At 39.9% G+C, this 20,509-nt stretch overlaps 1 protein-coding gene across 8 annotated transcripts in view; it reads left to right on the top strand.

The window, feature by feature from the left end:
• The window catches only part of ntm (neurotrimin), a 297,117-nt gene extending 279,932 nt beyond the window's left edge, over window positions 1-17,185 (top strand). For 4 of the 8 annotated variants that reach the window (XM_023835105.2, XM_023835104.2, XM_023835108.2 and 1 more), the window contains 6 exons: window positions 8,324-8,455; window positions 8,658-8,778; window positions 9,146-9,297; window positions 9,826-9,861; window positions 13,618-13,671; window positions 14,240-17,185. In XM_023835105.2, coding sequence (XP_023690873.2) covers window positions 8,324-8,455; window positions 8,658-8,778; window positions 9,146-9,297; window positions 9,826-9,861; window positions 13,618-13,671; window positions 14,240-14,340 — 596 coding nt within the window. In that variant the 3' untranslated portion in view covers window positions 14,341-17,185. The remainder of the gene's footprint in view (window positions 1-8,323; window positions 8,456-8,657; window positions 8,779-9,145; window positions 9,298-9,825; window positions 9,862-13,617; window positions 13,672-14,239) is intronic. The other 4 variants (XM_072713663.1, XM_072713664.1, XM_023835106.2 and 1 more) reach the window with 4 other exon arrangements.
• The last annotated feature ends 3,324 nt before the right edge of the window (window positions 17,186-20,509 follow it).

The following is a 20,509-nucleotide window of genomic DNA, read 5'->3' as shown; positions in this document are numbered from 1 at the left end:
ATTTGAATTTTTATCTAACCCTGTCTAACCTTGCTACATTTGTATCTCGTGTTGTATTTTATGTGACAGAGTCATACTGTGTATGATTTTTATGTGACAAATAAAATTTGAATATAGCCTGAGAATGTGGGTTTGCAGTTATCCTGGATAAAAACCAAGATCCAGGCCTTTAATGACCTCTTGGGCACAGCCATCAGCAGTGTGTCCGTCTGTGGAGAGAATGTTGACTCTGTCGAGAGGTTCGCTTACATTGGCCGCAACATTCATGTCTCTGATGACTCCAAATATCTTTGTAAGTGGACGAAGGTCCAAGACTTTAGAGTCCAGGTGCTCCCTGTTTTGCTGTTTGCCTGCGAGACATGGACGCTGTCCACTGACCTGAAATGAAGACTGGACTCCTTTGGTGCTGTGTCTCTTCAGAGTCCTTGGGTACCGTTGGTTTGACTTTGTGCCATGGGAGCGGATGTTCAGGGAGTCCTAAATGAGGCACATTACCTGCATTGTGAGGGAGAGTCATTTATGGCACTAATGCCTTGTGACGCGATTCCCTGAGGGTGATCTGACTCGCAGGATCATCATTGCTGAGGACAGTGAACTGTACAATGAACATATATATCTGCTGGTTCTGACAGTTGTTACAAAACAATGATTTTGAGTGAGGTTTTATGGGGAAAAAAAGAAATATATAAATGAAAGGTAATTAGAAAGGTAATTTTTTAAAAATGTAACATTCCAGTGTGACAAATTCCTGGTTTGGTTACAACAGTACCACACCTGATTTTATTTAGTCTCTCTGTCAGCAGGAGATTATTATCTGTTTTTTCCCATTTTCCGGTAGGCTGTGCGCACAGTCCTCCTTACAGCCTTTCCAGTATATTTTAGATTTAAAAAGTCTTTAGTTTGTAGTTTAGAAAAGTGCTCTACCTGAAAAACAATCCAATTACCCTCACTTGCACTTAATTTATCGTCTGTAAACGCATTACTTGAAGCATTATTCCATCTTCCTGGTACACTTTGAAACACCTGGGGAATGTAAAGCATCTGTTGCATTGCATGCAAATGCAGCATGAAACAATGACAAATAAGTGTGCATTCTTAAAAGCATATTTCATTACTTAATTCTTAGAAAAAATGCATGTAATTTAAGTAAATTAATGTAGATCCTCCTGCCATTCTAAAGGCTCCTCTAATTTTATTTACTTTGTGTCCCTTGTGATTTATCCCGCCAGTGGCCGGGTGGATGCCCAGCAGCGTAAGTCCACTACGACACAGATGAATTAATCCTTCATCTCAACTAAACAGAGAAAATGAATGATTAATGAAGAGTGGTTCCCAGTGAGAGTATTTGTCTGTGCGAGCATGTATACAGAGATGCATAATGCATAATAACAGATGCTTTATCATTTGGTATAAGTGCATTTGTCCATTTAATACTTTAAATTAATCAAAAAAGGTATGAAATAAACGCAGTATGGACGCCGTGCCAGGGCACTGAGACTGGCCTATGGGCATAAACCTATAAACTTATAAAGAAGAAACTTAACCTAGATGGTTTGTCAGGTCACTGCCCTTGTGTGTACAGAGATGTTTGCCCCCTCTTGGCGGACTGTTGCATCAGATGCCCCATTTCTGTCGTGAATGCAAGCAGCCGTGTGTGCCCCCTCCCTCACCCCCCCCCCCCCCCCCCAAAAAAAAAATATAGGGTTTTACATCAGAAAGATCTATGCAAGCCAATTAGACATGTGGTAATTTACCACAGAAAATTTAAACAGAAAAAAAAATCATAAAAAGACACAAGTACAGTTATAGGGCAAAGGAATTATCTGTTTTCTGCATGAATGGCTGCTAAAATGTGATCTAATCTTCATTTAATTCATAATAATTAGTTAGAGATAGTCTTAAAGATAGTTTTATTTACTAAACAACAAGCCAGCAACTTTATACACTGCCAGACCTTCACCCAGCAAATCGTGCAAACAGTCAGTCTTTGGTATTGATGTGAGCCACCAGGATAACGGCCTCTTCAAACGATGGTATTTGGAGTCACAAGCTTTTTTTCTAACAACTGTGCAATTATACAGAATAAAATGAAACCCATGATATGAAGAAGACGTTGGTGCCATTCAATTATTTCCGAGCTCCCGCCCCCCACCCCGATTTCTGTGGAGTAAACTATTCATTTCCGCTGAGCAGTTTCCTTGAGTGTACAAGGTGCTGCTCAAATATTACAAGTTTTAGAGGGAAATAAAAGGCATTAGCAGAGAGCAGGGATTGGCATCTCCCCTGCTTTGGCGTGCTCTCCCGTTGTCAGGACCTGGCACAGTGGACCTCTGGCTCGAGTCAGGCTGATAGATGGATCGCCTGCAGGCTTTTGCTGTATCAAGGATGCTCCGCGCACCATTATGGGTCACAGCGGCTCGATGACAGAACTGTTTGTCTCTCTGCAGCAGAGCTCTCTTAATCTGCGCCGTGGTGAAAGATCTCCCCTACAGTACCGCCATTCAGAATTTGCCCCCCGATAGCAGATGGTCAGGGCTCAGTGAGGGGCATAACCTTTATATCCGCATGGATGGTGGCGGATGTGTTAATTTGCCAGTGGGAGTCGATTCAGCAGTTCCGTTTAACTGTGAGCATCGGTCGACAATTTGGAATCGCATCAAACGTCGTCACATTGTGTGTTTACTGTATATCAGTGGGGGCTGGTTAAAACAATTGAGGAGGTAAATAGATAATAGATTTTATAATATTACGATAGTGATTTTTTCCTAAGAAGAAACAAAATGCGCTTTTATATAACAATAACATTTTAGTGATGTGTTATTATGAGGTAACTTGTTCCCTAACTTAATCTCAGAAATAGGTTCTTGCTCCTTAACCTCTATGGATCATCCATCTCTATTGTGTGCTCTAGACTTGGGCAGTATTATTTCATACCGTCATAATGTCCAGACATTATACCACAGTACACTGTATTTTGACAGTATTTTTAAAAGCAACGCTATTCTGGTATTACCGTGATACCACCCAAGCCTACTATATAAAGTACATAAAAAGATTTGTTTTTTTTACCCAACAACCCAAAATCAGCAACAAATGAAACAAGATTGTAACACATAACCTGTACGTGGGAAATAGGTGCTCCAATTTTCTGGAAAACAAGCAAACAAAGGAATAAATAGAAAATACAGGTTGCATAAGCACCTTTCACTTGAATTATTTTTGGGTAGGTATCCACTGGAATAGCACAGCAATATATGGAAATATGCAGCCAATTCCTCGGATTTCAGGGGGACTGTTATTGGACTCACTCCTCAGCTTCTCAGTTTGATTGATATCGAGTTGAGGTCAGGGGTCTCACTAGGCCACTTCAGGACATTGACCTTCTTGTTCTCAGGTGGCTTCCGCTGATGCTTTGGGCCATTGTGGTGCTGAAAGGTAAAGTGCTCCACACCATTACAGCTTTCTCATAGAGAGCAGCAGGTTTTCATCTCACATCTGTCTGCATGGAGACTAATCAGACCACCGAAGACCACTGAGCTTTTTTTCCCATCTGGGTTCCAGGATCCCTCGAGTGTTATTTTGCATGCAATAAACAAGCCTTCATCTGAGGTTTCAGAGTAGAGGAGAACCTGATTTTAGATTGGTCTGCTGCCTTCCACTTCGTTATCATGGTCTTGACATCTTTTTTAAACCCATTTCCTGACCAATCCCCTCCCACAACTCTGCAAAGATTCTGCATGTTCCTTCATATTAGTCACACTTAACCTTAGTGACAGTGGCTGCTTATAAGCAACTAATATCGGTTACTGTTATTTTTCATTCATTTTATGAATGCATTGGCTTTTCGCCTTTACTTGAATGTTGGTTACCATAAGTATGAAGGCAAAAATAATTTTGAGTAATGTTTTAGTCTTATAGTCCTATAAATACAAGAGAAAATACTGATTTTAAGGGGTCTGAAGATTTTCTGTACATCTTGTCTGTGATGTAAAATTTCGAAAAGTACATTTTTGATCTGCATACAAAGGATCATATATTAACATGGAAGCCCTAGTTCTAATTCATATGTAACTCAACCATGAATCACTTCCATTTAGTCCTACGTGATACAATTTGAACCTTTAATCTTAAAATAAATCATAACCCTGAAGCTTTTGCTATAGGTATAAATTGGTCTCTCATGTCTTTTGAATCTTTAATTGTCATTCTGCAGAGCTCATTTCCAATGCTGCCTCAGCCCAGAAAGCCTCCTGTCCCCATCCAGAACATTTCAGCGTGATTCAGAATTTATGGTTCCCTCAGAAAAACAGCCTTAACCTGTGACCTTTCCAACACTGTGCTTAACCGTTGGGATAGTGTTTGTTTATTTATTTATTAGGTAGTTTTTCTCCAAGTATGTTTGGCTGTGGCCAAGGTAATTGGCCATTTATAAACCCAACCGCCCAGGACACATTTGTCATGTATCCGATCGTTCAGCCGGTTGTTTGCAAATGTGATCCTGTGTGTTTTTAGTTATAATGTAAGGGTACTACTTTTTGTATAGTGTAATTTTAAATGGTTTTCACATTTGGATAGGATCACTATAGTATTAAATGTTGTCCAGTTTAGACTATGGGTGAACCTCAATATGCCTGCTTGACCGTACTTGTGTTCTCATGCACCCGTTTTACCTCATCTTCCATTGTTGCAAATGAGTTCAAATACTGTACTAAGGACGGAAGTACCGAGAACGGTAAAAATCCCTGGATGTTGGTCTTGCTCCACCCCAGATTTGAAGGATACATCGGTTGCATCCTCGCCTAACAAGACCAGTCCCGTAATTCATTGCACCCCAAGTTCATTCTTGGAAGTCAGGTTAGCAAGACCGGTCTTGCCAAGACTACAAGTACGATCTTTGCATTCTTGGTGTTGAGACTGACCCTATTTGTCTAGTGATCCGGAATTTGATTGAAAATGCTCACACACTTCTAGCCATGAATTAGGCCTGAATGAAGAATTATTCTCCTTTTCTCCGGGCTAATCCAGAAATTAATCATCTCAGTCCATTCAAAAGCTCTCAGAAAAAAGGGTTAAATGTATGTTTCCAAAAAAAATAATTCATTGTAACATAACCATTTTAAGACTAATATAAATAAATACTATTGGTATTTCCAGAAATTGTTTATTCCAGCATTAGTAACAGATGTGGTTTTCATATCGAATTGAAAAGTTTAACAAAAGGCTTGAATATTTCAGTAAAATCAAAGTGACTGTCAAAGAAAATTCTATTTGTTGCCAAGTATTTTTAAGAAGAAAGCATAATAATTCATTATAAGATACCTTGAAGCTGTCTGGTTATCACTGTTTAAATGCAACAGCGTGAAATACATTGAAAACAATAAATTTCATGAATTAATAAAATGTGTCATTCTGACTGATCTGCAAGTGGCAGAAGCATTTTATTGCTGTGGTTGTTTGTTGTTATTAACGTGAGAAAGCTGATCGACTGAGTACAGTGACGCAGGTTGACCGTGTGACAAGCGGAGTGCATCAGACAGTGGCTTCGCTACAGTGCCGTTCATGGCGTCTAATTCCTTTTGACACATTTAATGTTTAAACCATCGTGTTCTTTATAACCGATGGCTTTTCCGTGTTGCCACCATTTCTCAGCTCCCCAGCATATAATTCAGCACAGGATGACGCCAGCGGAGGTCGGCGTCCGTCACGCAGAGTTGATGCGTTCAGTGCCGCTAACGTGACTGTCCCAGTTCCCGTTTGACTTGATTGCGCAGAGTAACACTGGCACATTGCTTCGCTGAATTCCCCCCATTTATCTTCGCTAGAATCAGCCCTACGGGCATGACCATGCCCCTTTCCGAGTTTCAGGGAGTCCGGGGCTTTGTCTGCCTCGCCCCCCCACCCCGGATAATCCAGGCATCTCCGCATACACTGCCTGTCTGTCTGGGGTCCAGACTGTCGTCCTTACTGCTCTGCTCGCATACACTCAGCGTCAGATGGAGGACCTGGTGCGGTCAGGCAAACTATTTTCCTATCTAATTTATTTTCTGGAATAAAATTTCAGCATCTGTAAATTTCCCTTTTGAAAATATGGCACCTGTTGAGGGAATATGTGTATCTTCAGTGCATCATTAACCTTAAGGGGTATTGACATTTGATTGATTAATGTTGTCCATGCTATTCAAAATGCCCTATTTTCAATACATTAGATTCTTATTAACGTGAATTTAATATGCAAGTCTGTGAATGGAGTTTCTTTATCATATAGAGTGTTTCTTATAGCAGTACTTCTTAAACCAGTCCGCAGGGACCCTCAGATGTCCATGTTTTTGCTCTCTCCCAGCTCCCAACGTCAACTGTCTGGAGGTCCCTGAGGACCGATTTGAGAAACACTGTCTTAGAAAAGCAGATTATCTAACCCTCCAAACCAAAATCCAAACGATGTTGGTATTTCGTCAACACGCCAAAGGCTTATTGCCGGCCCACAGGAATGGCCTGTTGTTTTCCAGGGAGATGCAGGTTCCCCTGTATCCAGGCTCCAGCAGCACCGAAACAAAACAGAAATCCTGCAGCCTGATTATCGATCACAAGGAATCATTGACTTTGCACTCAGCCTTTTTCTTAAGCTAAAGTGGGTGTTTTTATTTCTCTCTGGTTTAGCAGCCAGTTTCTCTCTGGTCCTTGTAGATGTTAATCTTCCTAATAGGAAATCTTGGTTTTTATGGAGAAGTGCATGTGTGTCTGTCTCAGGATGCAGGTACTGGTGGGTGGATTGTGCTGGTTTACCTTTTCACTTTAATAATCGATAATCTATGCAGCGTTATCAAATATGAGTTTGTGTTGCTATATGAACGTATCTCCTTAGGTTGTTTTGACATTTTTATTTATTTATTTTTTTAGTTTTCATCCTGATTCATAGAGTGTCTTCAAGAGCAGAAGAAATATGCATATATTTATTATCATGAATTATGCATTATCTTTACTCAGTTGAATATTAGCTACATTGTTTTAAATAGACATGTGCTTAGCATAAAAATAGAATACTTTGTTTATTTATGCTTAAAGCAGTACATCTTACCACCAATTTCATGTTTTGTAAAATATTTTCTGAAGTTGAGATAGAGTTCCCATTTTCCCTCCTTTTGGAAGCTGGAAAACTCTAGCCGTTTATTTGTTGACATCAGAATAGCTGCCTTTTTCTGATATTGTTTTACTGCCCCCCCCCCCCCCCCCACCCCCAATGACTGACACTGGGTCATTTACTATATACTGTAGATGAATAAATTCTGGTGGGGTTTCATCTTACACTCTCTCTCGCCAGAGCATCGAGCGCTCAGAACTCTTAGCAGGTTTTGACCGCATTACTTTCCTATTTAAGTGCAGTAATGTCTTTTATGGGGCTGATGGGGGTTTTCCAGGAGGGTGGCTGCCCCACCGCCACTTTTCAATGGCTTCGCGGTTTCTGACGTCCCCCACTAGCTGAGCGCCTTTCCCCAATCATTCCTCTCATTAGCAGCTCTTCCTTGGTGTGAGCCTCTCCACATGCACCAAAGTGTCTACCAGCGCATTGTAACGCTGTCACAGGTTACACCTATTAAGGTTATAAAAAGAGTCTCCAGCACCAGCAGTGGTGGATGCATTATTTGCATTATGGAGACTCTATTTATAACCTTAAACTTATATGTTATCGAATGTATTTTATTTTAAAATGTATAATTCGTGATGGTATTTTTTGTCTTCGGGAACTTGGAAATGCATTTGAGTGTCCACCTGCTAAGCTGTGAATAAAGTAAAATAATGATAATGAACCGTATCAATACTTATGTCTTAAATGTTCAAACCCCAGTGCATTTCAGAGAAAGGTCCTGCTTTGCTAATTATTAGCCAGGGGTACAATTGCTCAGCTAGAACACTGAAGCCACTTGAACATTGTTATTAGCTGTGGGTTGTGTCAGATGCAAAAATAGAAGGAACAGAAAATGTGCCCTTTGAAGGGTGACTTCAGTTCTTTCTTCTGAGAAATGGCACAGGCTGACATTCATGGTCACGGAATCACAAACGATGTCACGAACTTTTGTAATTATAGTTAAACTTTGTCCCTTCGTGAGATCTAAAGTTTCGTTCCCTGTGTCGTGCTTTAATCTTATATCAGCATTTTTATAACTGGGTATTTAACTGGAGCAGTTCAGCCTCTAGTGGGACTGGAACTGGCAACCTTCAGGCGTGTGTGTACCTGCCCTTAATCTCTACATCGCCTGCAGGCCTCAGATGCTGAGTTGGTGCTGTGCTGTGAGTTCTAAAGCATGCTGTCCCTCTTTGTTTTCAGTCCAAGGTTTTGCATCAGAGGACGAGTACTTGGAAATCCCAGCCATCTCCCGGCACAAGGCAGGAACATACGAATGTACAGCTGCCAATGACGTTTCCTTAGATGTACAAACACTGGATATAATAGTCAACTGTAAGTGAACCACAAGTTCATGTTAAGTAAATCACAAACAGCCATGGTTTTGCAAAAGGATTTAATAACAAATGTATCAATAGAAACATATGCTATGTCCAAAAATTCATCAACAGGACCGTTTCTTTTGATTGGGGTTTGTCACGGGTTTCACTGAAGATGTGCCTGAACCCCCTGTCCTTCTCTGGGTTTGTGTCCTCAGACCCCCCGAGTGTGTTGGAAGGCAGAGATGTTGGCGTCACTCTGGGTCAGCAAGGGGTCCTTCAGTGCGAGGCAGAGGCGGAGCCCCTGGCAAAATTCGAATGGTACCGAGATGACAAGAGGTACCGCGACTCAGTTTGCCTGTCAAAAATTCTCCTGTAACTTTTCGTATTGAATGTGCATGTTTTAAAGCTGCAAAATGTGAACAAAGGAAATGTTTGTTAAAAAAAAGGTGGCTTTTATTTTAAATGGCAATACTTTCATTGTGATGTCTTTAAATACCTACATTTGGTATTTGGGCGTGTGTCGAGGTTTTGGAGTTCTGACTCTTATAAATACGTTTTTGTTAGGAGCTCTCGTTATGCACTTAGTTCAGTGAAGGACAGCAATGCCGGGAATTAACACGTACTTTCCCCTCAAAGCTCTTAAAACCGGAGCTTGGTGGGGTTGCCAAAGCTTTTAGCGTCTCTGACTGTGGCTGTCTTGCAGGATCTCTAATGGATTTGACGGTATTGAGATTGAGAACACCGGCCGGCTGTCCATGCTGACATTTTTCAACGTGTCGGCGACGGACTATGGCAATTACACCTGCGTGGCCGTCAACAAACTGGGCAGCGCCAACACAAGCGTCGTCCTCTACGGTGAGTGTGGACCTGCTTGTAAAGTGTAAGTATACCTCAATCTATGCTAAGGCTATTACAGTGCTTGTTCGTAGATATTACCCTTGCGGATCCTCACGTAAGCACCACTGCCATAGCTGCCGATGTTGTACAATGGTAGCTAAAATGGCAGTTTTCTAGCCTTAATGCAGAAGAAGCATCACCTTCCCAGATAGCACATGATATCCCAGATATGTTGAAATGACATTGATTCCACAGCAGACAAAAAGGTTGAAACAGCGTTGATCTTCAATCTCTCACTTTATATCAACATTGAATCAAGGTTTTGCCACCATCAATTTTTCAATATTGAAAATCTGACCAAAAATCAATTTAGTTTCAGCGGTGATAATTTAACACCGACCATAATTCAACGTTGAAACAATAACACGGTGATATCTGGGTTTGCTTCTCCTGTTCTCCTTCTCCTGTCCCAATGCAGTAAACTCAAATGATTTTGCATTTGTTTTTTTGTTTTTTTTTGTTTCTTTTTTTGTTCTTCTGATGTAGAAGTAATTGAACCCACTAGCTCAACACTATTGCAAGGTTAGTATTGTGCATGATCACTGTGGCCTTCACTTTTAATCACCGCCTGCATGAATCATGGTGCCGCTTTCACACATAAATATATATATATATATATATATATATATATATATATATAATTTTTTTCTAAATAGCAGCTGTTCTGTTATTGTGAGGTGGCTGTCCGGTGAGACCTGGAGAGATGGCACCTTCCTCTGGAAGCGTGAGATAATTTTCCTGGCACATTCTGATAAAATTAGATTGCCTCACAGCCACTGAGCGAGCAAACTTCAAATTCCAGTTCCAGCACCCGCCGCCGCTCCTGAGATTACATTCGGAATGATGGGAAACTCGTTACCGATGTGGCATCTTAGCATTTTATCGACGTGGCACGAGGGCATTAGCCGTGTTGGCCTTATCGGTTTCGGCGACACCAGGGCATGCTGGGGCTCCCCCTGAGCCGGGGGCAAAGGCGGTTTTAGAGCGAGCCTGTGTGGAAATGGAAACGCTGCTAAAATTTCACATGTACTAACAGTTTGTTCTCTTTTCAAATTTACCTCCCCATCCTCTGGCCTGGCTCCATTCTCGCTTTTTGCATGCGCTTACATCTGTGTGTAAGTATGTGTTTTCCGAAACTGCTCGAAAATCATCTCACACATGTGTCTACAGTGACTCTTCAATGTACGATTTCGAACCTTAGGCTTTTGATAAGAATTTTGGTCACACGTTCGGGGTTTACGCTCGAGGTGCATGCTAGAATGCCCGTGTCTGTGCCGTTTGCGTATTTGCCTACAGTCCTGTGAAAAATGACACAAAGAGACCAGCTTATTGCTGTTGTAATCAAAGTAGCCCTGCTTTACATACATTAAAGTACGCTAACATTTGTGGATTAAATGGTGGAACTGGATTCATTAAATACAGGGGGTGGACAATATAACGGAAATGCATCGCGATATTTTAATACCAAGGAATCTGTCTTGTGTTCTGCATTCCATAAAGGTCCAATGGTGCTTAGATCAGGTGATCAGAGAGGCTGTGGAAAGTCGTTGACTTCATCCAGGTCTTCAGGAAAGCCATCTTAAATATGTTTAGGAGTGTTTATGGGCACATTATCATCGCTGAAAACAGGAGGGAACATAAGGGGAACACAGGGTGTACTTACTTTTTACTCCTGTAAAATGGCCTCATAATTCCTTAGCTGTTATATGTGAAACGATCGTCAGTCATAATGACTCCCACATGATGGCCGCCCATACCGTCATGGAACCCACGGCCCTGTAGGTGGACGGTTTCCTTTGGCAATCTCAAATTAAAATCTATCCAGATGTAGGGGAAAGGGGTGAAAGATGACTCATCAGAACATGTTTTTCCATTGCTCAGGGATGCTTTTTATAGAGGTTTTGTCCCTTTGTCCAGGTTAAGCATCTTTGTGTGTTGGCCTTGGGTTCCAAGAGGTTTCCAAATAGATGGGGTTACAAAGGTGGGGCTACAGTGGTGCCATTTCAGCTCCATGGTCATTTTTAGGGCAGTAAATTTGTGGTGTTTAGCTACAATCCTATTAAGAGTCTGTCTATCCCTGTTGGTGAGATTCAACTCTTACTGACCTTTCCCTTTCCTGCTCCTCTTATCCAATGCAGTTTGTCCCTGTTTGGCTTATGCTGTCATGTTTTTTTTAGATGATTTCCCCCTTGACACATTAAATTAGTTCTTGTGACCGATTTGGGCTCTGACTGTTTGGCCAATTCAGCGTTACCTCATGTTTCCTCTAAAACATAGGAGAGTGTTGATTGTCAGACATTTATTATAACTGACACATACTGCTAGTTGACATTACAACATAATATGACCATGTTTGTAATTTTGATTTAGTTTAACATCCTTTTTCATGTGGCGTTTACATTATTTTGTCCACCCCCTACTGGTCCTCCCTTGAGATATATGAATTGTTTAGATTTTTGTTCCAGGGAAACACTGTTATTTTAATTACCCTGGTACAGGGTTTAGTATAATCTGCTGTGGTGCTATAATTGGAAAGCTCTCCCTAAAGAAATCCTTCTCAACTCAAGAAAATCCAAGGGAAATTAGAAGTTATTGTATTATAGCCATCAAAGTAATCCATTAATCTAGCCAATTCTTAATAATGTTCCCATTGTAAAACATTTATTTGTAGGGGAGTCCTGTAAATCCCAGCATGCACTGATTTCAATGACCTCACACGGACCAGCAATAAAAACCAATATCTTCCACAGAGGTTCCGAAAATAATAAGAATCATAAAACTCCACATAATTCTGTTGAAAATGGAGGTGAGGCTGAATCGTGAGTTATAAATGAGCTTTAATGCTTGGTGCTGAGAATCTAAAAAAAAAAAAAAAAAGCCACTACGAGAGGTTGCATTAATAAACTCTACATGAGTGTTTCTGCAATATCAAGTTGACATATAATTAAACAAGAGAAGGACTCAAGGACTTTTCAATTTTATTACCGCTAGTCAACATTCATGTTATCGAAGAACACCAAATGAGATTTCAGAGAAAACATTTTAATTATGATATCAAATGGCGTAATAGCGTTAATAGTGGGAATAAAATGAAGAGTGAAGCTTCCATTGTTAATACAATAAAATCTGCACACCATACAGTATAAATCACAGTCATGAATACTGCCTACATGTCTGTTTAACACTGTTCACCTTTGTGTAACTGGATCCTGCTATTGAGTTTTCTGACTTTTGAACTTTAGTGAACTAAAGATAATCCAAAAGCTATGATCAAGCTGCCTGTACATTTATACACCTTTAGTCTTATACGCTCCTTGGTTCTTTGTATGGACCCTCTGTGAAGCTGTAATTCATTTCAAACTCCAATAGTTGGAAGCGGCTTGGTGACTAGTGAGACGCAGGCATGTCTGTATATAAGGACACCGGTAGAATGAGTCTCGGTGGAGATTATCATCACCCACACACCTCCCAGGATGCATGGAGCGTGGACATCTGGCGTTTTCTGGATCATGGGTGCCAGTATAAGAGCGCCATGACTTTATGCATGCTACAGACAGACGTCTCACCCTGCCCTTAATCCGATAAGTGGTTATAAAAAATGCATGAACTGATGAATGGTATACAAACAGATGTCTTTCAAGCTGATCTTTGACCGTGGCCTGTGGTACAGTGTGCAGTGCTTTTTGCCCCATGAGATGCGCGTACAGCTAATCGGTTCCTTTAACACTCAGCGTGTGACACGCTTCATACTTCACATATCCCCATGCCGCCTGGTCGGGACCCCGGGTCCATTACTAACCACGTTAAGAGTGCTGCTTACCATCTGGGCAAAGGCTGATTGCCTTGTTTACACCAGGCTGCAATTAAGACTGACCTTAGTGGTTGAGTGGTCCAGGATTTATTGCGTTGGCGTGGTGATGACGTCACATGACCAAATGGGGCTGCATCAGCGACAGCAGCTGTTCCAGTACCACGAAACGCGAAGGCCGCCAAGTGGCAGCACTTAAACCCCCATCAAAGGGGAATGAAGGATTTCGGAACGTAACGTGGCCTGATTCTTATGCATGACTGTGATGCGCTAATTCACGAGAGCGGTGAGTGGAAATGGAGCAGAACAAACACCGAGCGGGCATGCTTTGAATAGGACAGGCACTTATGCTATTAAAGTGCAATTATGTCGGGCCTTTCCTCTGCATCATTAGCGCATAGTAGTAGTTCGGAGCAAAACTCTGGCCACTGTTTCATTTAATGTCCTCTTCGATATGATTTCTCTCACAGATAAGACGTCTGATTTAGTACAGACGACTTCTTCAGACTATACAATATGGGAAGGTTTGTAAATGCAAATAATAGTATTAATAATAGTTAGAATGGTATAAATTATAAATAATTGTACTAACCAGTAGAATTTAACAAAAAGGATGTCACCTTAACTTCTTCAGACAATATGCAATATACAATATGGGAAGGTTTGTCTATGAATACAATAATAATAATAATAATAATAATAATAATAATAATAACAACAACAACAACCAAGGATGTTATACATAATAAATAATTGTACTAACCAATAGAACTTAATACTTCTAGTAGTTATGACCTATGGTGTTTGACTTTAATTCATGCTGGAAATATATAAAATAAATATATAAAAATGATTCAAGTGCTTAAATGTCAAATATATGTGGCCTTTTGGTGTGGGAGGAGGGCAAATGTAAGCAAAGACATTTCTTGTCTTCCTTTTTCAGCCTGGCAGATGAAACTGTGTTAGAGTCTTTAAGCTTGCAGATGTTTGAGGTTAAATTGACATTCATCAACAGGTGTAGAGCAGGAGAAGGATGTGCGTGAGCTGTGGTGTTCATGAAAGTGTCTGCTCCCCCCCACTCCCCCGTGACAGGACCGGGAGCAGTGCAGGATGGGAACAGCGGGGGACCGGGGACGCACACCTCGGCCTGCCTTTGGCTCGTCATCGTCACTCAGCTCCTGCCCAAGTTTTGATGCACAACACATTTCGGAGGGGCGGTTTCATTTCTCGTGTCTTCTTCTATCACCCGGAAACACAGACTGCTGCCCCATACGTCTGAGGGCTCCCCCGTGTCCAGCCCCCAAACCCTAAAATCAATTTCACATGTTTCATTTCTTATCAGTTTTTCAGGTGAAGTGCAAAAATGGTACTGCCATTGACTTCATGTGCGACCTTCATCCGATCTCAAGGGTTTTTTTTCTTTCTCATTTTTAGCGTGATGATGATAATATAAATAATAATATTTTTTGGCAAATGGAGAAACCGGAAAGATAATAACCGAAAAAAAAAAAACAACAGACTCAAAAGTCTGAGTTCTTCCTCTACAAGACAAGTTTAACTGGTTTGAGCCACACTATATTTTTAGTACTATTAATGACATACTTAATGCAAAACTAAATGAAATAATTATATATAAAAAGATTATATAAATTATACAAGAAAGGGTTTAAGAACAAATCTAGCTCCTGTGGCTTGATTTATTTGTAACAGGCAAAACGATAAGCGTACATAGTAACAGCTTATTTTAGGGAACCGGAAAATATTGTACGATAAGACTTTAACAGACCAATTACTGGAGCAACAGTAAAGTTTGATAACCATTTAATATATGGGGGAGATAATTATTTTGTGAGCATAGTACATTTAATCACTAGGTATCAACTTATCTCAAGAGTGTTAACATCCTACAATTTGTATCATGATACTATGAGGTTGTACTTAGTAAATGGTTGTGATGTGAGTCCGTTTTAAAGGGAATTGAGAACAATTTAAAAAGAAAAACAGTGAATACTAACCAGGGCTTCCGGAACAGAGGGATTTCATCCCTTCTCACGATCCATTCTTTTCCGAATCCCATGATTGTTTTTGTTCCCCATCAACTGGCCCCCAAGGACTGGCTGCGTCACATGTCCTTATTAATATATCAGACACAGCAAAATCCTGTCATGGACTGTGGACCGTTTGGTTCTGTGGATAAGATAACACTTGGAGGGGTAATGTACAAAATAAATGTGTATATTTTAATAAAGATGTATGGGATAAAAAAGGTAACATCACCAGAGATTGCTATATGCTGATTGTAATAAGACATTTTATAATCAGATTTAATTAGCGTTAAATGGAATGCATTTCATGTAATTGCCATGGCTCGATTTGATGTAAAACATCCTACAAGTCAGACAATACAAAGACTCGTGATGCATGTGTGTTACTCACAAATTCTGTAATTTTGGTCCTTGGAGGATAAGATGCATCTGGCATTTAAAAAAAAAGCACATTCGTAATTTCCAGCTGGAATTAAACCCTTCTTCTTGTTGATCTAAGGCGTAATTTTGCAGAGCACCATCTAAGTGTTAGACGAACTGAATCCTAGCTCATTTTGCTTATCCTTTCTTTTCTTATGCGGCATATTGTGGTCTGTCTGTATACTGGAATGTTTTTTTTTTAATTTCCCCTAAGGCAGAATATGTGAGTTATCTGCTGTAAGGCTCGCCTATAAGCCTGTAAGTGCATCTTTTACAGGCCAATCCACTTGGGAGCCCCCCCCCCCCAGTTTTATTATCTGTTTTGTTTGTAAACTCGGAAGCCTTCCTATCGCTCCGCATTAAGCTAGTCATTGTACGACGGTCAACTGGTTATGGGTTTGTGTATCTATGCAGGTTTGCATTGCTTCATACCACAAGTAGCAGTAGAAGATAGTGTGCATTCTTCATGTCATAAAATACAAAACGGAAAAGTCGTGTGTACTTATTGTGCATTTATTCCAAAGTTAAAATACTTCATTTAAACACTTAGAGAGTACACTTTTCATAGTTTCTGTGGCATTGACATTTTTTTCACAGACAATGAAGCAAAATAGTCTATTTGAATGGTAACTTTGGATTTGATCCTCTAAGAACACCCACACGATTTTTGCCTCAATACAGCATTGGCTGTTCTGTATTTTGATTAATGCTTAAGCATGGTGTTGGCCCTAACAATACCCAAACGCCAAATCCATACTTCCAACTCACTTGATGTCCATTATTTACTGACAGGGATGGTTGTATCACGCAAGCAGAGGGGACACAGCACTCTAATCCATGTTTGGAGCTAGCTGCATTAACCAAGGACAGAAGGATGAGTGACTTACTTTATATTTAATGTTTATATATAGATGAGAACTTCAGCAAGGTTACTGCCATGCTTAGGGTAGATTCAATAAAAGCTCCTAGGCCAACACTTTTTTCCTCTTCTTTCTTGTTTCTAGGTAAGCAAAGATACAGACACTGAGCACTAAATGTCCGCAATACATTTCAGATAATTGGTTGCTTCTTTCCTTCAACGATTGGTTCTTTGTTTCTCCTTGGATCTCCTTTGAGGAAACGTGGCGACGGTAGCATTTTCAATTGCGCCTACCCCATAGCGCTGTATGTGTTGTTTCGTGACAGTATTGTAAACGGGTCAGGGTGCTCTCCGTTTGTACCGAAGCCTGAACAGCAGGGCTTAGGTGACCGAACTCTGCGGGTGGATCGTCCGTGACTCTGCATGATCGTTTCTAAGATCTGGTTATAATGAACTGATTATATTCACTCTGATTTTATTTCGACCGTTGATATCAATTTGCACACTGGCCCCTTCTATGTGACTTCTACGGCCCTTCATACGACGTGTATGCGGCCTTCTGCCCGCTACCGTTCATTCCGCCATGAAAGAAATAGCCTTCTATTTGATTCCCTGTTATGTAAATGATCGTTGGCTCATTATGTATTTTCTTTGAAGATTGTGTGTTCATATTTAAAACTGACAATAATAAAATGTTGTATCTGTTGTATCTTATTTTCAAACGATGCTTTATTACTGTGCTGTCAGTTAGTGAGCCCTTTTAATGACAATGTAATCCGAGAAGGGTACGTCTATTCATTAACTCAAATCTTGACAGCAGTGGTATATTTAATTATGCTCATTATCTCTCTCCCTTAATGTGTCTACCATGTGGTAACGGCTGTCATGCTTTCTTTCCACACATATATTTTTTGGATACCTAATGACTGACCTTTTTAATAAACAATTTGCTTAGTTGTTTAGACTATTCCCATTTCCTTTGATGTTAATTAGCTTAATTGATATTGCAATTCCCCAAAACCACCATGATAACTGACTGCATTTGGACGCATAGCTGCAATTGGTTACTTAATATTTTTGGCACATGTTGAATGTTTTCTTTCTCTGGTTTATTTTAACAATATAGTTTTCTGCAGTCAATGTTTAATCAATATATATTATTAACTGGGTTGAGGAACTGCAAGCTTTTTGTTTAGACGTCTTGTTCTTAAGCAGTCTACAAACAGCTACTGTTTTCTAACACATCTTCCGTCAACACCCCGTTCGAGCAAGAGGAAGGTACAGTTTACGGAAGCAGCATGGCAGTGTCTTGGGGTTTGCTTGTCTAGTAAATAGGGCCCGAGAATGTGCTGGATAAGGAAGCCAGCAGCGTCAGATTGAATTTTCACAGGACAGGTCTTGCTGAATGAATTATCATGGGAAGAATCCCAAGCCATTTTGTGTTTTCCCAGCTAGGTGGTACAATTACATTATGCTTTCAGAATGACTTTACCGATAATGAAAAACGAGTGCTTTGAATTTATCCGAGCTTAGCATTTAAGTAATAACTAAAATTTATTTATGCACATCACTGAGAATATACAGGGGAAGCTGCATTTACCCTTGTGCTGTTTTATCAGTATTGGAGCACTCGATTAATGAAACCTTATAGTACATATAAAACAGTGCAAAAGTCATAGGCAGCTACAGAAAATTCTTTATAAATTCTTTTTCAAAATTTTGTTGGTGAAAAATTTTGATCTTATGTCTGTAGAAATGTATCTGCTTAGACAATAAAACTCTCTTCAAGTAACCCCAGTATTTGCAATTACCATCTAATATACCCATGTATTAGATGACTTAACCACTAGCACACCATGTTTGGCTAATGAATAACTCATAAAGTTATCTAACTGACTAGGTAACTTAATAAAATGAGCTGTTTGTGAAATTTAGTGTATGCATGGAATGGCTGGGGTACCCCTGGGGAGAGTTTTGGGGCCTAAAGTGTTTTTCTAGCCACCCAACACAAGAAATGTTTATACTTCTTATTGTATTACAGTTTATTTCTGTATATTCTCATGTTATATAAATAACTATAAACATAATTTCCTTGGGGCTGCCTAAGACTTTTGCGCATTATTGTATGTCTATAGTTTGCTTTCCTTTTAACCTTCCTTTTTTCAGGCTTCAGTATGTCACTTTAAATCCTTTTATATATGAAATGGTGTTTTGCCTCTTTTATACATGTATACATTCTAGTGGTTTATACATTGTTATACTGTCACCTTAATTGAAAGTGACTTACAGATTTTGCCCAGTTATACTGGGAGAATTCAGGCTTTCTACTGACATTAAAGGTACAACAGTGAGCACCCTGTCATTAGACATTGTGCTGCCAACTCACCTGTCTAACCTATTACACCTCAAGCTTTAGATGACTTGGATGATATTTCCCTTTTTAAAGCTGCCCCAGGTATTCATTGCTAATATATGCCAAAATGAAAAGCTAACTATTTGAGTCTGTTACAGTTTTTCCCAGTTGCTTTGGTATATTTCTCAGATCAGAAATGAAATTCTCATAACTACTTGTACAACCTCCGCATCATCTAGCCATTTGTGCAGAACATAAATGCAAATTCTTATTCTTTGGGTCAAATTGGAAATGCTTTGGAACGATTATGCAAATGCCGATCCCTACATTTTCAATTGTTTATAACATGTTGGTCAAAATGTATTATATTGGTACTCTGTTAGATAGTCTTATCCCCCAAAACATCTAAGCATTAGTTCATTGTTTAAGCCATTACACTAGTTGCACTAGTTTTCATGACTGATCAAGCAAATTCTCCATACATCTCTATTACAGTTCCTTGTTTTTTTCTTTTCTTATAAATGTGTAGTGAATTGATGAATTGCTCTCAGTTGAATCTTGACTTTCACCAATATGGTAAATAGTAAATGGACTGCATTTATATAGCGCTTTTCTACTCCTACGAGTACTCAAAGCGCTTTACAATACATGCCTCACATTCACCCATCCACACTCACATCCACACAGAGGGGAATGCTTAAGGAGTTAAACTGACCAATGATCAACCAGTTCTCTAAAATAGCCCAGAGGTGCATCTCATGAAGCTTCATTTGGCTTCATTTGGCAAACATATAGTGACAGACCACAACACAGTGTTATAATTTGGCTGTGGAAGAACAAAAAGGAAATGAACAGGGTCAACAGCCAATAAGAAGAAGAGGAGTGAGGCTGCATGGTGGAAGGGCAGGGAGGCAAAACAGAGGAAGAGGTAGCAGAGGCCAAGAACAGAGGCACAGTCCTGATGATATAAGGGCCACAATTATGGACCATGTCCTCTATCCTGGCCTTACAATGGCCAAGGCTGGTTGAAGGGTGCAGCCAAATGATGGGAGAACAACCGTGTCCTCAGTCATTCAAAGGTTTCATAGAGACAACAGGTATGTAATCCAACAATGTGCCCTGTACTGTATTATTTCATATTGCAGTATTCCACTTGCATTTTATAGTATACAGTAAATTTACATTATACAGTTACATACCGGATATATACTGTAGGACACACACAAATGTATGCATACTTACAGTACAGTGTGTGGTTGTGTGTTAAAGTATATGTAGAGTACTGTATGAGTAACTTTGTACTGTTGAAATCGATATACGTCATTGAGAAAAAGTACTTTGTGCATTTTCAATCACTGTCATCAAAACCTTCGTCATAGTTTGCATCGAACAATACTTACCAAGTACACTGTTCTACTGGCAACATGACTAAGCATTTTGACCATCTTGTTCATGAACGATGACACAAGGACTTGTCATTCTGATGGCACTGACAAGTTCATTGACATAAATATTTACTTTTGAGGGATGAAGTAATGATTTTGAGAAAGTTACAGGCTTTTGCAGGTAATCCATCATGTGGTGCTGTTTGTACAAATTGTTTCGAGAAATGCACTTACTGTTTTGCAAATGTCAAGGATGATTTGTGAAATGTACCAAAGCGACTGAGAAAAATTGTAAAATAA

The sequence above is a fragment of the Paramormyrops kingsleyae genome, chromosome 6 (assembly GCF_048594095.1).
Source record: "Paramormyrops kingsleyae isolate MSU_618 chromosome 6, PKINGS_0.4, whole genome shotgun sequence".
In the NCBI taxonomy this organism is placed as follows: Eukaryota; Metazoa; Chordata; class Actinopteri; order Osteoglossiformes; family Mormyridae; genus Paramormyrops; species Paramormyrops kingsleyae.
The sequence above is the reverse complement of the archived record's forward strand: the minus strand, read 5'-3'. Positions and strand labels throughout refer to the sequence as shown.